This window comes from Typopeltis vanoorti, chromosome 6 (assembly GCF_054136105.1).
Source record: "Typopeltis vanoorti isolate ZY-2024b chromosome 6, IOZ_Tvanoo_1.0, whole genome shotgun sequence".
Classification (NCBI taxonomy): domain Eukaryota; kingdom Metazoa; phylum Arthropoda; class Arachnida; order Uropygi; family Thelyphonidae; genus Typopeltis; species Typopeltis vanoorti.
Genome location: NC_143554.1, coordinates 109,928,550 through 109,950,876, shown reverse-complemented (window position 1 = coordinate 109,950,876; position 22,327 = coordinate 109,928,550). Strand labels below are relative to the sequence as shown.

General features: G+C 36.0%; 1 protein-coding gene across 1 annotated transcript in view; it reads left to right on the top strand.

The window, feature by feature from the left end:
* Positions 1-763: 763 nt before the first annotated feature.
* LOC150105802 (serine/threonine-protein phosphatase with EF-hands pef-1-like) overlaps positions 764-22,327 on the top strand; it is a 34,700-nt gene continuing 13,136 nt past the window's right edge. The window contains exons 1-8 of the mRNA XM_090394566.1: positions 764-884; positions 12,805-12,932; positions 13,052-13,151; positions 14,445-14,614; positions 14,712-14,873; positions 15,024-15,190; positions 21,805-21,841; positions 21,965-22,114. Of these exons, the coding sequence (XP_090250692.1) occupies positions 764-884; positions 12,805-12,932; positions 13,052-13,151; positions 14,445-14,614; positions 14,712-14,873; positions 15,024-15,190; positions 21,805-21,841; positions 21,965-22,114 (1,035 nt within the window). The remainder of the gene's footprint in view (positions 885-12,804; positions 12,933-13,051; positions 13,152-14,444; positions 14,615-14,711; positions 14,874-15,023; positions 15,191-21,804; positions 21,842-21,964; positions 22,115-22,327) is intronic.

Here is a 22,327-nt window from a genome sequence, read left to right as displayed (position 1 = left end):
GCCAGTAGTCCTAGAACGTAGTACGAACACGGGCAACTCGTTGCAAAGGTGGGTAAAGTTCTGATCGCTATTCTTGGTATTTTTCCATAACGTAAAAACACATTTCCTAGACCTACTCATCAGTGAGTAGCTAGACCAAATTAATACCAAAGGGTATAGCGAAAAGAACTTATATACTCTGCTATACGAGTTGTCCAAAAGGTGCACCCATTAAGTTACTAATATATTTTACCCATTAATTTACTAATAAATATGATATATTTATATTTGTTTACTTTTATTAAACTCGTTATCTAAAACATGTGGACAAAATACAGGAAGCTGTCCAGAGCTGCTAAACGACAGAAACGTACGTATTCATATACGGAAAATCATCCAAAGAAATTGATTCACTGCTCAAAGCACTTCTTAATTTTCTCGATGATTTTACTATTCGAAGTATGGAATTTGAATTTGAGAAATGCGTAATACTCTCAACATTTCGAAGGAAAATAACAGGCAACAAAGGAATCAAATATACAGATGAAAAGAAAATTAAAATCTTGTCAGAGAATTTATTTATTCGTATAAATCGTGATCAGATTACGCAGCATGGATAATTGGATAGATACAAGCCGATTTGGATACTCCTGATCGAAAATTAATGACGGCGAATGATGAGACCCACGCAGTGATGGGGATCGATTATACATTGCCAGGAAAAGTGGAGGACATGGTCTTTTGCAAGTGAAGCAAACAGCAGAAGATGAAAAGTGAGCGTTGAATGATTGCATCAGGGAAAGCACAAAGAAGGAAGCTAATTGGAGCTTACAAAGAAAAAACAGTGAATGGAGTAGATTCAAAAAAGCAGTACAAGGAGAAAGAAATGGAAGAAATATCACAAGGTTAGCCGGTGACATATGGGCGCGGAGGGTTTATTCACCTGAAAGTCGAGGTCGTCATCCTACAAGAACACACACACACACACACAGTTGACAGCCATAATATACCATGTAGATAGGGTTTAACGTCCTTTGGAGCATTAATTAGATTACATGGGAAAAGATGAGATTGAGGCATTCATCCTCTGCTCCATTTTAAAATTTCGTCCATCTTCGCTTCACAAATAGTTCACCAAGAGTGTTCAAGTGAAATATACTGCAACTGGCTTTCATCCTAATCTCCATCTTCCTGATCTGCTTCTACTATATCTGAGAATAGTCAAACCAAATTATCCACACATCTAGAAAAGATTTAGACATACCCGAAAGCAGAAAATTGCATCGCATTTAAATGTAAGTTAAGCTTCCATGAAGCAGGGATGAATAAAAGCAGTAGCTGTTCTTTTTCGTCCCTGCTTCCATAAATGAAGTAGATAAAAACTCTTGTAGGTTGGCATCCTATTTTTCTTCTAGGATGCCAACCTACAACGATGTATTGCTTTGAAACTGCTTCAGGTATTGTACGCAAAATAATAATTTTAAAATGTTTACTTTTTCACCTGTTCTGTTAGGATAAATTACAAAAAATATTGTCTTGCTAATAAGGATCTCAAGTACTTGGTAAATTCAAATCGTTTAGAAAAACATCCACCGAAGACAAATGCCTTCGAATTGTTCACAAATCGCATTTTTATGATAGTTGAATTCAAAAGTATAATAACGGAAAAACTCACGTAAAATATATTTAATAGTAACATTTTCGCCTGTGTATCGTAGGCATCTTCGGTACATTTCTAAAGCTAATTGAACAATAACTGACAATTCCAAAGGGCGCCATCTAAATAGCTAATGTAAGATAACTAAAAAGGTCAATGAATTTCCTATCTAAAAAATAAATAAATAAATAAAATAAAATAAAATAAAATAACAATAAAAGTATATATATAAACAATAAAAAGTTAGGAAAGATTACATGATTTATAAAGTACTATCTCCCATAAAGGGGATTGACGTAAACCATCGGATCTGTTTAAGTTAGGAGAATGAAGTCAAATTTCCCATGTTTCTTTATAAAGCCGTTCCATGAGGAACTGACTTTTGTGAAGGACTCTTGTCTTTTTCCAATGAACTCTATTAATGATGTTGGCATGTTCTGCAAGTCCAGACTGTTCAGGTTCAAGGTATTGAATGTAAGACTGGTGTTCTTCTAGCCTAATAGAGGCAGATCTTCCTGTCTGTCCGAAATAAGATAATCCACAAGAATAAGGAATATGGTAGACACCTGGATAACTAAGATGTGGAAGCTTGTCTTTTGGAGAAGTGAGAAAGGTGGATATTTTTCTGAAAGGTCGAAAGGCAACAAAAATATTCAGTGGATTTAAAACTTGTTCCTCATGGAACGGCTTTATAAAGAAACATGCGAAACTTTACTCTCCTAACTTAAACAGATCCGATAGTTTACTTCTATCCCCTTTATGGGAGATAGTACTTTATAAATCAGCTAATCTTTCCTAACTTTTGATTGTATATATATACAATAACTAATATATATATATATATATATATATATATATATATTTTTTTTTTTTTTTAGTTAGGAAATGTATTGACCTTTTTAGTTATCTTACATTAGCTACTTAGGTGGCGCCCTTTGGAATTGTCAGTTATTTTTCTATTAGCTTTAGAAATGTACTGAAGATGCCTGCGATACACAGGCAAAAAGTTTACTATTAAATAATATTTTACGGGTGTTTTTCTTATTATAATTTTGAATTCATATGTCTGCTCGGTATTTCCTTATTAAAGCATATTTTTTATGATAGTTAATAGCCTCTTATCATATGGAGTACTAGTAGAGTGACCAATTATTCATATACATTTGCAGGGTGGCCGAAACACAAGAAATATAGATTAATTGCTATTTCGAGAGAGTAAATTTTATTTTGTCTCCAAACTATTGAGTTTCCTTTTCCATTATTTTTTTTTTATCATTTACTTTACGTTTTTCTGACTATACTCATATTGAGTACCAACACCTATTTTTTGATGAGAAAGATCTAACTCAAATTGTTCACAGAAAAAAATACGATTCGTGGTATTTTAGACAGGGATTAAATTATAAAGACAGACTAGACGCTTTATTAGTAATTAAGTTTCAAAACATTTCAGTCTCGTATAACAATAAGTATTTACTGTAGATGTCCAGAGTTTACAGGAAACTCCCAAATATTTCAAGCAATATTTCCAGGAATTCCAGATTTTGTTCGCTTGTCTTAGTAAGTTCCTTCACAAGATCCTTAGAAACTGAGTTGATTACACTCTAATTGATTGGAAAAACCATAGGCACGACTGTTGAACCCCGTCTAGGACACGTAAAATCGTTATAAGGTCGTTTCAAATAGAGGTAAATTAACCGGTCTCATAAGCAAGTAATTTAATTTTTTTTCCCTCCGGAATTTCGCATTTTAATCCCGCAATACAGAGAATAAATACATTGAAATATGGAAACAGTGCTGTTATTTTTCGACTTACTTTCATTTTTGTCTTCTCAAACACTTGTTAAAAGGATCCACAAATTTCTTGTACTGACTAAGATCGTTTTCAGGCAGTCCCACAGCCATTAACCATTAAAAAATGATTTTTTCCCCAATGTTACATTGTCTGAATGAAGAAAAGCAGTATCGCGATATCGTGCTATGGGTTGGCAAATGTATTTTGTTCTTTATATTTTTTATTACGCGATTGCGATCCTCTCTTAGAGACCGAACGTGAAATTTTTTCAAAGCACTTCCCGCTTTCAATAAGCAGAGCGGTGGTCTCACATCGGATGATGAAAATCATCTGTCACCTAAAAGCTGCGAACTGTAGTTTTTAGTTGCTCATCTAAACCCTTCCATCCTTTCATAAATATGCATCGTATACTGTTCTAGCACTCCTCAAACCTCTGGCTGTTAGGAAAATCTCCAGAGGTACAAACGGAGCTACACGTTTAACCCTTGACCTAAAGAGACCAGATGAGCACCGACAAATGGGAAGATATGTTTAATATATTTTCATAAATATGCATCGTATACTGTTCTAGCACTCCTCAAACCTCTGGCTGTTAGGAAAATCTCCAGAGGTACAAACGGAGCTACACGTTTAACGTTAAAATACGTTAAAAATCTTCTCACTGTAGTTACACAAGCACATAGTAAAAATCATACCGCTTTATTCATTAAGAGAGTGATAAAGAAACGAAGGGCTAAAAGGCTGTAACGTGTCTCTAAACGTTATTAAAAGAGAGAATGAATAAATATTTTTCGAAATAGCTATCAGTTTAGGAAACTCTGTAATCAAATCATTCATAAAGTGAACCGTACTGCTCTACGGAGATTCGTTATTAAGAGGTGTGATAGTTGAGAGTTTGACGAAATCGTACCAACCGGGTGCGAACATAAAGGACGTCAGCGAATCTATTCGAGTGCAAAAACAGAGGGTGAAAGAGATGATAGTCGTGGCAGGAACAAATGATTTGAAAGAAGACAAAATGGAAATGATAGAGGATGTGAGGGGAATTACTTGAGGTAGCAAAAGAGAAGAGTGAGAGAGAGTTAGGATGGCGAGTATTTTGCCGCAGTATGACAGCGAAGTGTTTAGAAGGAGGGCCATAATTGCCAATGACTTTATGCGTGGGTTATGCATGGAGAGTGGTGTGGAATTTGTGGATGTGTGGAGTGAGTTCGATGGGCCAAAGGATTTATATAAGATGGGTGGGTTACATTTGAATGGATTTGGTGTACGAAGGCTTGAAAAAGTGTTGAAGAATGAAGTGGAAGTGGATGTACAGACTCAGAGAAACTAGATTTATTAGTTTCTCTGAGGGGAGGGGAGTAGATATGCAGACTTTAGGGAGGCAGTTGAGTGTATGAATGAGTATAATATGCCCGAGCGAGTACGAAGGACAACAAATCAGAATGGGAGTTAATATAAGGCATCAAAGTAGGGATGGGAGTAACGGGCTTCTGCAATTCATATACACTAATGCCAGGAGTATTAGGAACAAGAAGGAAGAGCTTTTGGCCTTGGTTGGCACTTCCAGGCCACAGGTTGTTGGTATTAGTGAAACATGGCTGACAGAAGATGATAAAGCTAGTGGGATTGAATGCGACTGGTCTACCGTGTTCAGGGGTGATAGGGAGAATAAAAAGGGGGAGGAGTGTTATTGATGATAGCTGATGAGTTGCAGCCAAGGAGTATAGAAGTTGAATTGCAGGATAGAGAAAAGAGCACATTTGAGGCTATTTGGTGTGAGATAGAGTCTAGCAGAACAAAATATATAATTGGGTGCTGCTATAGACCAGGTGATAGAATAGATTGTGGGAACAGTATGCATAGGCAAATAGAAGAAATGAGTGAAGTAGGGTAATTATTATGATGATTTCATAATAATTATGGGTGATTTCATTATGGTAACATTGACTGGAAGGAGGAGAGGGCACATCGGAGGAAGGAACTGGATTTTATGCGGTTATTAAGGGACAACTATTTGCGACAGCATGTAGTGTAAAATACTAGGGAGCAGAGAGTGCTGGACCTTGTAATTGCATCTGAGAATGTGGCTGTAACGAACATGACCATGTTGCCACCAATTGGTGAGAGTGATCATAAGGTCATGACTTGGGAGGTGGCTAAAGGAGTGGAATTTACAATTAAGACAGGGTACATGTGGAATTACCGGGCTGGTAAGTATGACAAGCTTAGGTGTGTGCTTGGCTCAGTGCCATGGCATGTAAAACTGCAAGGGCTGGATGTTGATAGTGCATGGGAGGTGGTTAAGAAGTGTTTGCAGGAGGAAATGGTTGACTGTATACCAAGAGTCCGAATAATAAATCAAGTAGGGGTTAAATGGATGAATAACACTATTAAGCTTGGGTTGCAAAAAAAGAAACAATTGTGGAGGGAATTTAAGGAGAAAGGTGACCTGCAGGTGTAGGAACAGTATAAAGCTCAGGCCAGGAAGGTAACAAGGGTGGTAAGAAAAACAAAAGAGGATTATGAAAGAAAATTGGCCATGCAGGCTAAAGAGAATCCCAAACAGTTTTTTCAATATGTTGCAAGTAAAAGGAAAAATGTTCATGGCAGAATGATTTTAAAAAATGCTGAGGGTAGGGAGGTATCCGAATCAGTCGATATAGTGGAATTACTGAACGAGCACTTTGCAAGAGTATATCATCCAGGTGGTGACATTGCAGGAATGGAAGAACCAACAACTTATACTGGAATTTGTGATGAATGAAGTAGAGGTAAATAGTCTATTACAGAACCTCAATGTCAATACATCTGTGGGATGGGATGATATATCAGCTCGTATCGTACGTGAAGCGGCTAAAGAATTGTCAGTGCCCTTGACCATTTTCTTTAATTTGAGCCTCGGGTCTGGGTCAGTACCAAGGGGGTGGAAAGAGGGGAAAATAGTTCCTCTGCATAAAGGTGGTTCCAAGGCTGCTGTTGAAAATTACAGGATACCACATGGAACTCTAATCAGTAAACTGCAACATATGGGGATGGATATAGGGTTGGTGAGATGGATAGGAGGGTGGTTGATGGAGAGATATCAGAGAGTGGTTTATTCAGGAGTGGAGTCTAAAAGAAGGCCTGTGACTAGTGGTGTGCTGCAGAGTTCTATTCTTTGACCACTACTGTTTAATTTGTTCATTAACGATATAGGAAATGATCTGAGAGGAACAGTTCATTTGTTTGCGGATGATGCAAAGTTGGGTAGGGAAATAGTGAATGCAGGTGATGTCAAAATTTTGCAGGATGATTTGGATAGATTGGAGGTCTGGGCTAAGGAGAATGGATGTCAATTTAATGTGACAAAATGTAAGGTTATACATTTTGGGGTGAAAAGATTAGCAGCAGTTTACTACAGTGGTGGAACTGTACTCCAGGAAATTGATGAGGCACGAGATTTAGGAGTGTTGTTGGATAAGCAGTTGAAGTTTAGGGGGCACATTGCAAAAGTGGCCAAATCAGGTCATCAAGTCACTTGGTTGCTGAAGAATACGTTGATAAGCAGAGACAAGCTTGTTATTGTTCCTCTGTATCGAGCCTTGATAAGACTCCATCTCGACTACTGTGCCCAGATTTGGTCACCTAGGTTTCTTCTTGATGGGGAGGAGGTGGAGAGGATCCAGAGGCGAGTGACCAAGATGATAGCAGGCCTATGGAATGAACCTTATGAGAACAGGTTGAAGATTTGTGGGTTGCAAAAATTAGTTGATAGGCGGAGGAGGGGAGTATGGTTGAGACATTCAAATTACTGAAGAGTTTCTGTAACATTAATTCAGAAGATATTTTTGAGAACAGGGCTGGTTTTGGGAGGACTAGGGAACATCAATGGAAGCTGGGCAAAAGTGTGGTTAGTAAGGGTGTTAGAGCTGGGTTCTTTACTTTTAGAGTAGTAAATGAGTGGAATAAGCTGCCAAAGTCTGTTGTGGGTGTTATGACAGTGAATGAGTTTTAGGCAAGGTATGATAGATACTGTGAGAATGTCGTATAGTTGTGAAGAACATGATTTGGGGCCTCCCTCGATGAGTCTAAGGACTCGCTGGAGTTGTCCGTAATAATAATAATAATAATAATAATAATAATAATAATAATAATAATAATAAAGAATGAACATGGGAAGTAGTGAAAGAAATACCAAGCTTAGAGATACTAAAACAGTGTGAAAATTCTTTCATTCACTTTCAAAACTTATTAAATTTCAAAACGGAAACATTACTTGACTAGTGGTTTATAAATCGATTTATTATAAATTATCCTTTGTTTTAATAAAAGGGTAGCATTTGTTCGTTCTATTTAATCTTATTGATACCCTAACAGACAATCATCCAGTAATGCGATATTTCAGAAGGGTCCTAAAATTAATAATTCGTTGATGTGCGCGCACCACGCACGTAGGCACACACACACACACACACACAAAATAAGTTTTCGTCATACACTGGATGAGAGATAAACGATATTGACAAATAAAAACTAATATGCTGCACCATAGTTCTGAACATATACGAGCATAAACACAATGCTATCTTGCAATAGCTAGCAAATTTATTAATAAAATCACTAATTTCTAGAAAACGGGACTGTTTATTTACATATATTGTTTTGATTAGAATTTTAATCAAGCATTTTAAAATCTTAGGGGGGGAATGATCCGATAATTAAACATCACCATGTAATGGAAATACACTGGTGTCCAAAACATAAGAAAGAACAATGTTTTTGAAGATCACAACCGCAAATTCAGACGAATCAGCTTGGGACAATTTGTATAACCGATTCGAATGGAAAGCGGGTACTCATTCAAATTTTTGAATCGCTCACAAAGGGGTCACCTGGTAGCACTCGACAGGATAAAAGGCAAAAAAAAGCTTTCCAAACATGTTCTGTGGAGTTGAGATCTGGGTAACGTGCTGGCCTCTCGGGTCAATTCGGTCTCCAGAAGTGGCTTCACTGCTCTTTTGTACGATGTGGTGTGTCATTGTCGCCCATAAAAATAAATCCTTCGTCTACAGCAACACGGAACAATCAAACATGACGTTGAAGAACTTTGTTACAACATCGTTCACCAGTCAGAGTCCTTTTTCCATCTTTTGTAGCTCGGTGCGTCCATTAAGCATAATGCCTCCCAACTTGATGACCCCAGCACCGCCGTATCTATCCCTTTCGAGGACATTCTCGGGACAGAAAGCAGTACCACTTTCACGCCAGATCAGGTGTCGTCTAGAATCGGCAGATAGACTAAAACGACTCTCATCTGTAAAGAGTACATTAGCCCATTGGTGCCTTGTCCAATTTTTATGGATACAACACCATTGAAAACGTACTCTGAGATGAGCTGTGGATAAAGAGACGTTGACTACCAGCCTTCGGGCATAATAGGCCTACTTGTCGCAGACGTCTTGTCACAGTTCGTCGAGATATCCGCGTACCTGTGCTTGAATGGAACCGACTTGCAAGCTGACCTGCAGTGGTGCGTCAATTACGTTTTGCTGTTATAACCAAAAATCTGTCTTCGTACTCTGTGGTAGAGCGAGGGCGACCTCTTAGCAAACATCTTGAACACACTCCATTGGTTTGACACGCTTCCTGGAGCCTGGATACAACACTGTGTGAGATTCCAAACCCTCTGACAATATCAGTCATCTTGAGGCTTTCTTCAAGCTTTCTAATAAGTGTTCCTTGCATGAAATCATCTAGATGATATCTTAAAGACAATAGAAGACATCGAAGTTTGCAACTTGACTCCACGAAGAGAGCTTTCTTCAAACACAATTCGCCTGGAACAGCTTTCTTTAAGCGTAGTTTTCTGTAAGCACTGTACATTAATTCCTTAATTACTTCCTTAAGAAATTTGTAATTTTTGCCAAACACGTACTGAAATTTAATTTTGTACGAAATTTATAACACATTTTTTGTGGAATATAATTTATTGCCATACCATTCAATAACAGACATCTCGACTAGGGACGAGGTATCCACTGTTGAATATTTCTTTGTATTGCGAAGACATTTTAGTAGGACCGGTTTGGTAACAAAAATTTTCCCAAAAAATATCGAAAACTTACCATCCGCCTCTCAAAGAGCACAATGGAAAAAAAAACGAAAAAATTAAATAAAAAAATAGAAGAGAAACGTTTTTGCATCAACTTCTTTTTGAAGAACTTATAATGTATACTTAGTATATATTTACGGAGATCAGTAATAAAATTAGGCTCAAGATCTCTGCACTAGAATGGCCCAAATCAAATTATTAATCGTTTACCATTGTGTAAGAGGCTGCCTCTGATCCTGTCTTTTAAAAATCAGGGCTCATCGTATATCTTTACCAACCTTCTTTAAAATAACGTGCGCACCTATGCATTTCGAAGCACTTTAGAAGAACAGAGGTTCTAAAATATGCGCACAATAAAACAGTTGCAAATAGGGCCCACATTATTCGAATCGTCTGCGCGGTGAGCTTAGTGGCTGTGCGCTTCGCAACCATATGCTTGATGAAGGAGTGTCCTAGGTTCGATTCCTTTCGGAGACGCGAGGAGCTTAAGCATCTTCCTCAGCCACAGCCAAGTTAGCCGATCTTGGACAGTAAGGTTTTTCTCCCGTTTATCCTGGGGTTTTTCATCCCGCAAAGCAGGCAAACTGGCCTCGAGAACTCAACACTACAGAACATAAGATATACCGGGGCGTAGGGCTGACCACCTTATCCTGTAAACGGTTTGAGGTCCGATGATTAACTAACCCTCGACACCGCAAAGTACTTTCCGATATTGACAGTAATTTTGGTAAACGTTTGATTCCACAACAAGCAAAAACAACAGGTTAATTTGCAAAGGAAAATCTACCATGGGCCATACGGTATTGAGAAACTATATTTACTTCACGATGTACTCTGTTTAACACTTTATTTTAAAAAAAATAATAATCAAACAATAAAGACATGAATTGTCTTACGAGACTAGATAATTCCTACTGATAAAGGTTCTTTGCGTCTAGACGGGGTTCGAACCCATGTCTTTCCCACACACTCACACACACACACAAACAAATACACATACATCGTGGTTGTGTGCTTCTAAGCATACAACATACTAAAAGTGAAGATTTCCAGTACCAGATCCGCATTGGCTATCTCGATAGCATAAAGTTGCAAAGAGGTGTTGGATGTTACAAAGAGTTCATTGCAAACTCAGGAATCATCATTATTCAAAAGTAGTTAGAAGTCTGATCCATTCCTAAAAATATGTATCGTACCGAGCATATGGTCGCCATTTCGTTCCATGTAATATATTCAATAGGTATTTTACCTTTCACCAGTCATCCGTCAGGAAACTGGTTACTTGATTACATTTTTCCTCTTTTTTTTTTTAATTTTTAAATGTTTTTCTCTCCCTCTGCTTGTTTTTCTGTTCGTGTTCCTCATATATACGATCCAAATGTGCCAGTAATAGAATAACAGGAAGTGAGTCCACTTCCGGTGAGACAAACTCATGGCAATGTCCCACTTCCGCCTTGTGACAGTCATCCATCTATTAATATAACTAGTCTGTATACGGGGTGTGGTTTAGTAGGCGTTTCTTAATAGTGTCACTCGGCGTTGTCATGGTTACTGTACCCCAGTCTTACTGAAACTTGACTCCGTTGCAAATAATGCAAGCAAAACAAAACTCCTCCATATCCTGATCATAGTTAATAGTACAAAAGGATGACAGATGTCCCAAAGGAAAGGGTGGTGTTGGTCGTTTTCTCCACCTCCTATTATTTATTCATGGGCTTGTTGCCTTTGTCGTATCCGTATAGTAATGTTGTATATGTTAAACAGAACACCCTTTCCTTAAATAACAAAAAAATATGGATTCATTTAATATAAAAAAATAAAAATAATATGATATATCCTTAAATTAGAAACATTACTTGAAATACTTAAATGAATTAATAATAAATTAGTCTTTACATTATACACCAATTAACTTTTTATATAGCTTAAATTAAATTACTCACTACCAATTAGTAGGAATCATGGTTTCGGAGGTTATGACCCTTGGAGAGTAATAGATGGCAATGCTGTAGCCAATGAAGTTCTAACTGAGGCTGGGCTATTGCTGCTACCCTCTTGCCATGATCAGAGCTTTAATAGCTCAATAACACTTTATCCCTACACTGTCCTCTGCAGATCTACAGATAACAGGGAAGATGAAAAGCATTCTTGCTTCGCCCCTTTAAGCCAGTCCTTATTATAAGGATAAGGATAAGTAGGAATCATGGAGATGCGGTGATTAATACCCTTGGAGGGTAATGGATGGCAATGCTGTAGCCAATGAAGTTCTAACTGAGGCTCGGCTATTGCTGTTACCCTCCTGCCATGATCAGAGCTTTGATAGCTCAATAACCTTATCCCTACCTATATACTGTCCTCTACAGAGATAACGGGGAAGATGAAAACCATTCTTGCTTCGCCCCTTTAAGCTAGTCCTTATAAGGATAAGACTATAATTATAAGATTTTATATAAATAATAAATCATTATTATTAGTATCGTTGTATAAATAATAAATATGGATAATCACAGATATAAAATTTTTAAAATGTCTATGACTGATATGATATAATAATAATAATATTTACAACACTTACATCCCTAAGAAACCTATGCTATAAGATCTGTGTACAAATAGTCCAAATATGGAGTATCAATGTCTTATAAAGAGGAATAATAATAATGTAGTATTCATGTGTTTTTCAACATCCAAAGGATCTTTGAGCTAGTTTTTCCAGTAAGTCCTCGGAGTTATCTTCTGTGCTAAATTTCCCTACAGAATATCAACATCACCTTTACCAACTATTGTTCGCTCCTATTTTGCATCATCTGCAGCAATTAGGAAAAAAAAAAGAAAACAAGGAAGAGGACTGAAATAATAGCACATAGATAAACGAAGAATGGATAGTGATATAATTAGCCATGCCAATACTATAGTAAAGGGAGAAAGGCGAAGTGTGTAAAAAATCGTTATTTTTACTGCCATAGGTAGACAAGCAATTACGTGAGAATGTGTTGCCAGAAATAGACTTAATGGCTGCAGAAATAAAAAAAAAATATCGAGGAAGAGCCCGTTAGTTTTTTTATAATCACTTTTAGACATCTGGCTAATAATTTATTAAGTGATTTGGAATTACGCACAAAAAAGTTCATGGAGAGAGAATTGAATTTATTGATAGAAGTATCGATTGAAAAGATTAACTTTTGGAAGGTGGTGAATATCTAAAAGCGGATTTATTAAGCATACTTATTGAATAATAATGTGCGCAGTTGTACAATTTTCAACATCTTTTTTTTTCAGCATTCAATGCTGCCATTTTGATCCAGCAATGGTATAGAAAATTCTTGGCCCGACAAGAAATAAAGCGAAGGTGTTCCTGGACCATATTTCAATCCTTAGAGTATGTTGGAGAACAAGATCAAACCAAGGTTAGTTTTGCACACATTAAATCATTCAGTAGTGTATTTTAAACTCCCGTTAATTAACTTCAGTGTATTGTAAAAAACAGAGGTTTAAATTTATATTATTGACTGATATTTTCTTGCAGTTATACAACTTTTTCAAAGACTTCATTTGTCACGTAAATTCTGCGAATCCTTTCATTGGACCCTCTCTAACCTATGGTCCTTACCAGACGACCCCTGAAGGTAAGTCCATGGATGTTGAGATTTGTTGCTTAAAAGTAAAACTCAAATTGATTGAAGGATACTCTAATTTGATCAGCTTGCTTTTTTTTTCTACCCATATTTAGAAAGACTATCCCAAGCGAGTAATAAAAGATATTAAACAGCATGTTAACGTGTTGTTTTGACATTTTCTTGATAAATGCCACACATCATTTATTATTCATCCTCCAACTGTAGGTGTATGGTCGTTTCGGACAATGTCATGATGGTTATCAATATCACATAGCTGTCAATATTACATATAATGAGATAATCTACTAATGCGCAGCTGTCGCGAAGAGAGAGAAGGGATTCTGCGAAATGAAATATGAGTCGATGATCGATACTCCTTTGGAAACCTAGTAATGAAAAAAAAAACATTAACGTGCGTTTATGAAGGATGGCACATGAGGGAATATAAACACCTGTTATGATTTATTGCCTATCGAAGATTGCATTTTTTTTACCTGCTTTGATCGAGTTTTTTTTATTGTATTTATTTTAATTTTTACTTAGTTTTAGTGATTTATTTTCCTTGCTTCTTAAAGTAGTGCTAATTTCAAACATGGACTAATTGATGATTCACATTTTAAGCTTTTTTTTTTTTAATCTTTACATTATTAAAGCGTCGGTATACATACAAAAGACAACATTTATTTTAAATTCTAACTGGTATGGTACCAAACTCGGAAACTTCTTAAAATAATAATAATTCAAAAAAAAAAAAAAAATCAGCAACCATGTTACGATCTTCGTCCTATTTCGCTGTTGTCGACAGTGGTGCCCTCTACCTGTCACTTTTTTTTGTCGTTCTTGATAACAAAACTTTCTTTTCATTCTCGACAGTATTTTTTTTTTTAGTTTATTTTATCTTTTTCTTCGATGTGAAAGAGACGACACATTGGCAACACAAGCTTTAACGGTGGCTGCACGCGATTCATTATTGCTAGATGCCAATATATTCGGAGAACGACACATCTCTGGGGGGGGGGGGAAACAGGAGTTCTAGCCTTGTGCCAGTGAATAGATTCTTAGAAAGAAAGTATTAGCCGTTGAGTATCTTGTGCGCCAGTAATGATGACAAAATGGCAAGTCAGTGTCTTCTTTTATGACGATAAAAAAAAGTAAGAATAAAGGTCGAGGTGTCTGCTCCATTTTTTCCCTATTCTGAACCCGAATTGATTATTGGGTCTTTCTCCAGAGTGATTTAAAATGTCAACCTTTGATAAAAGCTAAAAGATGAAACTAAAGTAGAAATCTTACTTGTTTTTAAAGGTTCCGCATCACCTATGTGGAAAAAGACAGAAAAGGAAGATATGGAATTATGGAAAAAAACAAATCCCGAGCACATACTGTTGGAAGATAACTATCGTGGTCCTCATTTGAATCCTCCTCTCAAAGCGAAAGATGTTTCGATTCTAATCGACATGTTTAGAACAAGAAAGGTTAGTGTACATTAAAATGCATCTATTTCAAGCAGTGTATATGACGGAATTCGATAATAACAATAAATATGATTGATTTCTTTTTTTTTTTCTACAGAGACTGCATGCCAAATATGCTCTTAGCCTTATCCACGGAGCCCGAAAAATCCTTCGATATAAACCAAATATAAATTTTGCCTCTAGTGCTCTTTCTCAACAAATCACCATCTGTGGGGATCTCCATGGGAAGTTAGAAGACTTGCTTACTATTCTGTACAAGGTAAGTCTGTGCGAGTCTTGTCTCCATCTACCAGAACAACAAGAGCAGTGAATAACAAAAGTATCATTTTGACCCAAGCCCCTAATTCATCTACTACCACCACTATAACATTTAATATTTCTCTATAATAATTTCTTTTTTTTTTTTTAGAATGGTTTGCCCTCTAGAGAAAATCCTTATATTTTTAATGGCGATTTCGTCGATCGTGGAATCCAGTCAGTGGAAGTGTTACTGTTATTGTTGGCTTGTCTTGTGGTATGGCCTGATGCAGTATTTCTCAACAGAGGAAACCATGAAGATTTCAGCATGAATATTAGGTAGATATCTTTTTAACTATTCATCTCATACCATAACTCTTTAACAGTTTACTTTTTAGTGTATATCGATCTTTCTGTATACACAAACAAATTATTAGAAAATTGCAAAATAAAAAAAGAAAGAACATTGAAATAGTGTTCTCGATATATATTATGTTACTTAATAAGCGCTCATTAATAAAAAAAAATGCAAGATTTCTGTCTAGTGTATGTTGTTCCCACCAACGGAGAGAATCACAGATACCTGGAATTACATAAGTAATTCTAATTATAATTATAATTAGTCCTTATAATTAAAAGTAATTATAAGGACTGCTTATATAATATATAATATATAATATAAAAGTAGTATAGATTTGCAAAATTATATGCAAATATATATGAAATATTTAAAGGTGTATTATACTCTATTAGAATTTTAGAAAAATAATTCATTTTATTTAAGATTAATTTATATAAAAGATAAAAAATAAAATTTGTATTATTATTTTTAAAAGATGGTTGGTGGTTTCGCACCAGGGGATGAAATTCATCTCCCAGCTAAAACAGTCATAAACATCCATTCCCGTAGTAGGATTTCAACCTGCAGAGTGTTGGTTAGAGAGTGAGTACGCTAACCTCTCGTCCAGCGAAGATTAGCGCAAGAAGATAATCGAGAGACTACATTCAAAAGGTGCGTTTAATATCCTGACAGAGCGATTCAATAATTGACTTTTCGCCAGGATTAAATAAAATTTTTGAAATCGATTCATCCGTCATAGAGTTGTTTTATGTGGAACGACGAACAGACAGATAAACAGATATGACAAAGATAATAACAAGCTGTTTGATTGGTAATGGCCAAAAAAAAAAATAATAATAATATAATAATAATAAAATAAGACTTTATTTGTTACGTAATGGCCGTTATGCACATTACTTTTATAAAATTTAGAAAATGTCCTTTAATTTAACAAGATTTATAATGTGAATTTTACATATATGTTATTTTAAAATTAAGTTTAGATACAGGACCATTTAATATATATATATATATATATATATATATAAACATAAAAGAACCTGTGTAGCTCAGTGGACGTATGGTGCACAGCGAAAGGGATCCCTCTTCAAGGCCCCGCCAGATGTCATTTTTGCTCCCAACCAGAAACACTTTACCACTTAATGATGTACTGTCCTCACACCTCCCGAATATGGAACACGGTTCAAACATTTATAAAACACAAACAGCCCCTTACAGAACACACATTATACTGGTTAAACGAAGGAAACATTAACACAACTAAAGCAATCATTATTATATACTCGATTATTATATACCATGTACTCGATTTGGACATACAGATGCGACAAAATTTACGGAAGGGAAACAGGACCAGCCATACTCAGGAAAATAAACAACATATTAAAAGAAACAATCACAGATACCATAAACAGAAACAAAATAACAAAACACCAATGGCAGCAAGTAGGTCTCATCTCAGAATTCGAAGAACAACTGCAAATCATAGAAATAAAAGACCCACCATAAATAAAAAACAAACAAACATAAACACACACATATACACGATAAAATAAATATACATAAGCGAAAGAAAAGCGTATTGTAAACTTTTTCATTAAGCTGTATAACCATTTGTACATTAATTGCTTTATGCTATGATTAGTTGTAGTTCCGTGCATAATATTTGTCAACTATAGAGGTTGTAGTTTAGTTTTATGTATCAAAAATGTCAATGACAGTCTATATAGTGGAAGAACTTGATGACATTTTACTGATCCGGTGGGTAACTCAAATCTCTGCCAAAATGTAACTCTCTCCTTCTATGTTAAAACAAACACTACATATGTATATAGACATTTGCAATCTGAAAATGATAATAATGAGGAAATAAATCATGTAATGATATGCAAAAACAAGTTTTAGTAATTATATGTTAAGAATATTTATGATATGTAAAATAACTGCATGTGTATGTATAAATATGGTATATGTAAATAGCGCTTAACACTTCATGATAAGTATCCAAACTGTAAATGTATAATGTACAACCCAAAATGTTTACAGTCCAAATGTAAAAGTGTCAAGTCAAACATAACAAACGGCTATAAAGAAGTGTCTCCGAAAGAATAATTATATGTATTATAAATAAAATAGTCATATTCATAGAAGACGTATTATATGTAAAATAGTAATAGGTATATATGTATATGTGTGTGTATATGTACATACATGTATAAATACGTACATTTATATATGAATATTGTCAGATTAGTTAACAATATAAAATCCATTGTTGTATATTTTAAAACAAACCTTACATAGGTTTAAGGAAATGTGTCTCTTATAGGAATTTCATTATAAAAAGGAAATATGAATTATGGAAACAGAAATGTGATGACTGGTAACTTAAATTCATAATACAGAATTCCATGGATAGTAAAGTTATGTTCCATTAAAAGAAAAAAACTGCTCAACTCATGTAAAAAGGACTTTAGGAAGAAGCAGACACTGAGCAGATTATTGATGTTAAAAATAAGGAAAAATAAATTGTACATAATATATATTATTAAGATCAAGAAATGTAAATCAAAATGCCAATTAGAATAAGCATTCTATGTACAAATGTATATATATTTATTTGGATTGTACGTAGATGCTTTATGGTTAATAAAATATACTCAGTGGACGTGCCGTTTGCATACCACGGTGTTTAGCGGCACGAAGGAAGACTTGGGTTCGAGTCTAATCGGCGACTAGAGGAAATTTTTTTAGCCTTTTTTCGACCGGTTCCCGAGTTAGTCGATCTCTGGCACGGGCAAGCGGGTTTTTCCTCCCGGAAACTCGGGTTTTTCGTCCTGTAAACTCAAGAAAATCGACATTAGAACCCACATTATTTCAGACATTAAATATATTGTGAGGGAAAAATGTGCCGCCATCTCGTGTTAGGGACCACGAGATGGCGGCACATTTGAGCCGTCTCTCTTCACTGTGTACCGCTTAATTAGTGATAGCCTTGGGCCATCTATCTCTGATTGGTACCAGTGGAGATTGAACTGCCCACTCAGTCTCCAAAAGTTAGATAGGGCTAAATGGCCTCGCCTACTCCCCGTATACAGGAATAAAAAAAAAAAAAAGGCGTTAGCTGATTTTTTTTTATTCCTGTATACGGGGATAAAATTTGTATAAAAAAAGGCGTTAGCTGATTTTTTTTTTTTTTAAATTTTTAATTCGTGTTTAATTTGATCATCTGGGCAAATTTTTATAACCCTGGTTTAGTGTTTTAATGACACCTAGTTTTTGTATTGGATGGTGGTAAGAGTTTATTGGTAATTTTTTTTTCATTTTTTTGGGCCAGAGTTGGCCAGAATATGTAGGCTTAGAGTAAGCATTGAACGAAAGACTGTCGTTGGAAAGACGTGTGAGAGTGTATCAAGAAATTGAAGTGTGTTTTGACTTTCAATTTCAATTGTGAATTGTATGCGCTTGAGTTGTTTGTCTGGTGACCATAACGCCACAAAACCTCGTCAAAGTATCATAGCCACACTACGGGTTTTAAAGCAAAGGAATCTAGAACACTTGCTCAAAAGTTTCATCTAATAGTTAGCAACTGGGGAGAGGGATGGTAACGCAAGACCATAGCTGCGCCTTCTGTTTGCAGGTAAAAGTATTTGCCACAAAAAAGTGGAACATAAACGACAGAAAAAAAGACATAAACGACACATTAAATTTAATAGCTATGATAAATCTGGTCTTTCTGATCATACCCTGAATACCCTACACAGAATTGACTGGAAAGGCACCTCTTCATTACATCACACCAAAACGTGGTATAAACAGGCCGATGAAATTCTTATCAGCCACCCTAATCTGAACGATAATAAGAGTTTAAAAATCCCAAGAAAATGCATGGCCCGTATTCTACCCATAACCTTTTGCTTTAAGAGTTCATTTTAACTATTAATCCAGGATTTTAGCCTTAACACTAACGATAAATTATTGATTAGGCCACGACTATTGCTGTATTAAAAGTATCCATATGAATTTGGTCTCTGACGATGTTATAAATAGCATATAGCTTCGATGTAGTTTGAAATATAATCTTGTTCTGTATATCTGTATACTCTAGATGACATTCACATTCTTCATATTCATATTGAACTAAATATTCTTTACACGGTTGTAGTCTCCATAATTTTATAGAAATGAATTCTGTTCACCGTGATGGAAAAGTTTCGAGAGAAACAACGGCAGCTACAGCTGGTATTTATTGATCTAGAGAAAGCGTATGATAGAGTGCCAAGACAAGAAGTCTGGATATGTCTGAGGGAGAAGAAGGTACCGGAGAAATATGTCAGGCTGGTGCAGGAGATGTACAGAAATGTGAAGACAAGAGTGCGGACCTGCCTGGGAGAGATAGAAAGTTTTCCAGTGGCAGTTGGCTTGCATCAAGGGTCAGCATTAAGTCCGTTCCTGTTTAATATTGTGATGGAAGTGGTGACGGAGGAGGTGAGAGAAGAAGCGTCTTGGACTATGTTGTATGAAGATGACATCGTGCTGTGTGCAGATTCAAGAGAAGAAGTGGCAACTAAACTGGAAAGTTGGAGGAAAGTACTGGAAGAGAGAGGTATGAGACTGAACAGAAGTAAGACAGAGTATGTGTATTGCAAAGTGGACGGCGGCCAGGAGACAGATCTGGAGCTGGAAGGAGATGTCATCAGGAAGGTGAGGGACTTTAGATACTTAGGTTCAACAGTGGAAGAAGATGGAGGAGACTGAGAAGGAAGTGGGATGCAGGATACAAGCTGGTTGGAGGAACTGGGGAGAGAGAGAGAGAGAGAGAGAGAGATGGCTGGAGTGCTGTGCGATAAGAGGGTGCCGATCAATCTAAAAGGCAAAATCTACAGGACAGTAGTGAGACCAGCTGTGACGTATGCTATAAAAACTGTATCCCTGAGGAAAAATAACATCAGGAGGATGGAGGTAGCGAAGATGAGAATGCTTAGGTGTATGTGCGGTGTGACCAGAAAGGATCATCTGAGAAATGATTATGTAAGGGGAACGGTGAAAGTTACGAACTTAGGATCAAAGATACAGGAGACAAAGTTGAGATGGTTTGTTCATGTGATGAGGAGGGAGGAAGAGTATGTGGGAAGAAAGGTCATGCAGATGGATGAGCAGGAGAGAAGGACGCGCGGGCTGCCAAAGAAGAGATGGAGGGAGATGGTGGAGGAGGACTTGAGGATGAAGATCTTGTATGTGGCTACAGCCCAAGACAGGAGGTCGTGGAGGAGACTCACCACAAAGAGCGACCCTACTTAAGTGGGAAAAGCTGCAGAAGAAGAAGAAGAATGCTGATCACCGTGTAACATTAAGGGAAAGAATAATAATTGTTATGAGTATTGTTTTACCTGTGCAAGTGCTGGAAGCTATTTCACACCATATCAGTACATTAATCCATCGTGTGTGGCCACGCCAGACCACCCCAGTCTACCTAGTAAATCTGTTTTGACTTTTAACTCATGGTCAATATGTTCTATATGCATATGTTCTATATTCTCTCTACCTGTTTTGAGAGAGGAAAAATCCAAGTTTTCTGGAGAATAAACCCTACCACTTCTGTATGAGGACCATATAACTACTCACATTCAATCGAATGTGAGTTAGCCGTCAAAATTAATTGAATTAATTTTTCATGTCCTAGAAAGAATTCGAACGAAGATTTTTCTCAACAAAGGAGCGATACCCCATTTTTGGAAAAAAATCTCGGCGAGCCGTTACGAAATGATCGACAGATGCCCTGGATGAGACATTACGTATAACAGATAAAACTGAATAGATTTCCGAATATATGTGGAATACTAAGAAAAGATTAAAATCATAAAAATACAAATAAAATCCCAAAATGTATATAAGAAATGACGATGTTAGAAAATAATTAAATGCTTATAGCCTAAATTATATTTTATAAACCAGAGAAAAACGAAATGATAATGTTGAAAGAATATTACCAAAAGAAGTTGCAAACTATTGTATTATTGGAAAACAAAGCATGGAAGATTGAAACGAAGATGGAATGATGAATTTTGAAGATAGAGAGAGAGAGAGATGAGAGAGAGAGAGAGAGAGAGAGAGACCGACATATCTCCTATTCACGAAACAGAAAAAAATCTTAGAATAATGGCTAAAAGAACTGAGAATAAATAATAAAAATCGAAAAGATTCTTCTGTGTCGACGAACCAAGGTCATGACATGGCATAATGCCAAAGAAAGATTAGTAGGTGGGTGTGTTCCTCTTATACTTCACATCTGAATTATGACGGGCGAAAAACTTTGAGAGAGTTCAAGTATTAATGAGAAAATCCGTTACAAGAACAACTCCCGTTATAAAGTTGAATTTTTTTTTCAGAATTTTATATTGAATAATTTAAGTACAGGTTGTTTTATATGTCGCATTTAGTTGCTTGCAAGTATCTGTATGTTTTGCTTTGAATATCAGTAGTTTTTTTTTTACTTGACAGTAAGATAAATGAAAGCAAAATATTAAATATTTTATGCTGTAGTGCTTCGAATTGTAGATGTTTAGCAATAAAGGATTTTATTTACTTTAAGATATGGATTCTTCAAGGAAGTCATGATCAAATATCCAGTAAGTAATTTTTCTCAACTATTTACTTGCTTACACAATGCTAAAAACTAAATTTTTATACAGAAATTAATGTTTTGAATAAAAACATTCGCCTCTTATTTAAATGAAGTTTATAATTTACAGAAACACGCAGCCAAAATACTTCAAGCAGTTGAAGATCTTTACAGCTGGCTCCCTCTAGCGACAATTATAGATAACAAAGTATTTGTAGTACATGGAGGTATTTCGGATAACACTAATCTGAAAGATGTTGCTAAGATGGACAGACACAAGGTAAATGCCTAGAAATAAATTTTTGAAATAAAATTGGAATTTAGGGTATTCGCCATACAACGTGGCACGCTTGTAGCAACCAGAAAGTTTGCTTTAAAACAATACATTGTTTCAAAGCAATTACATGACTTCGTTAGCATTAGGACAAACTCTTTTATAAGATAGTATGTCAACAATAGCCAACCGTGCGTGTTGGAACTCGTATCTATATCA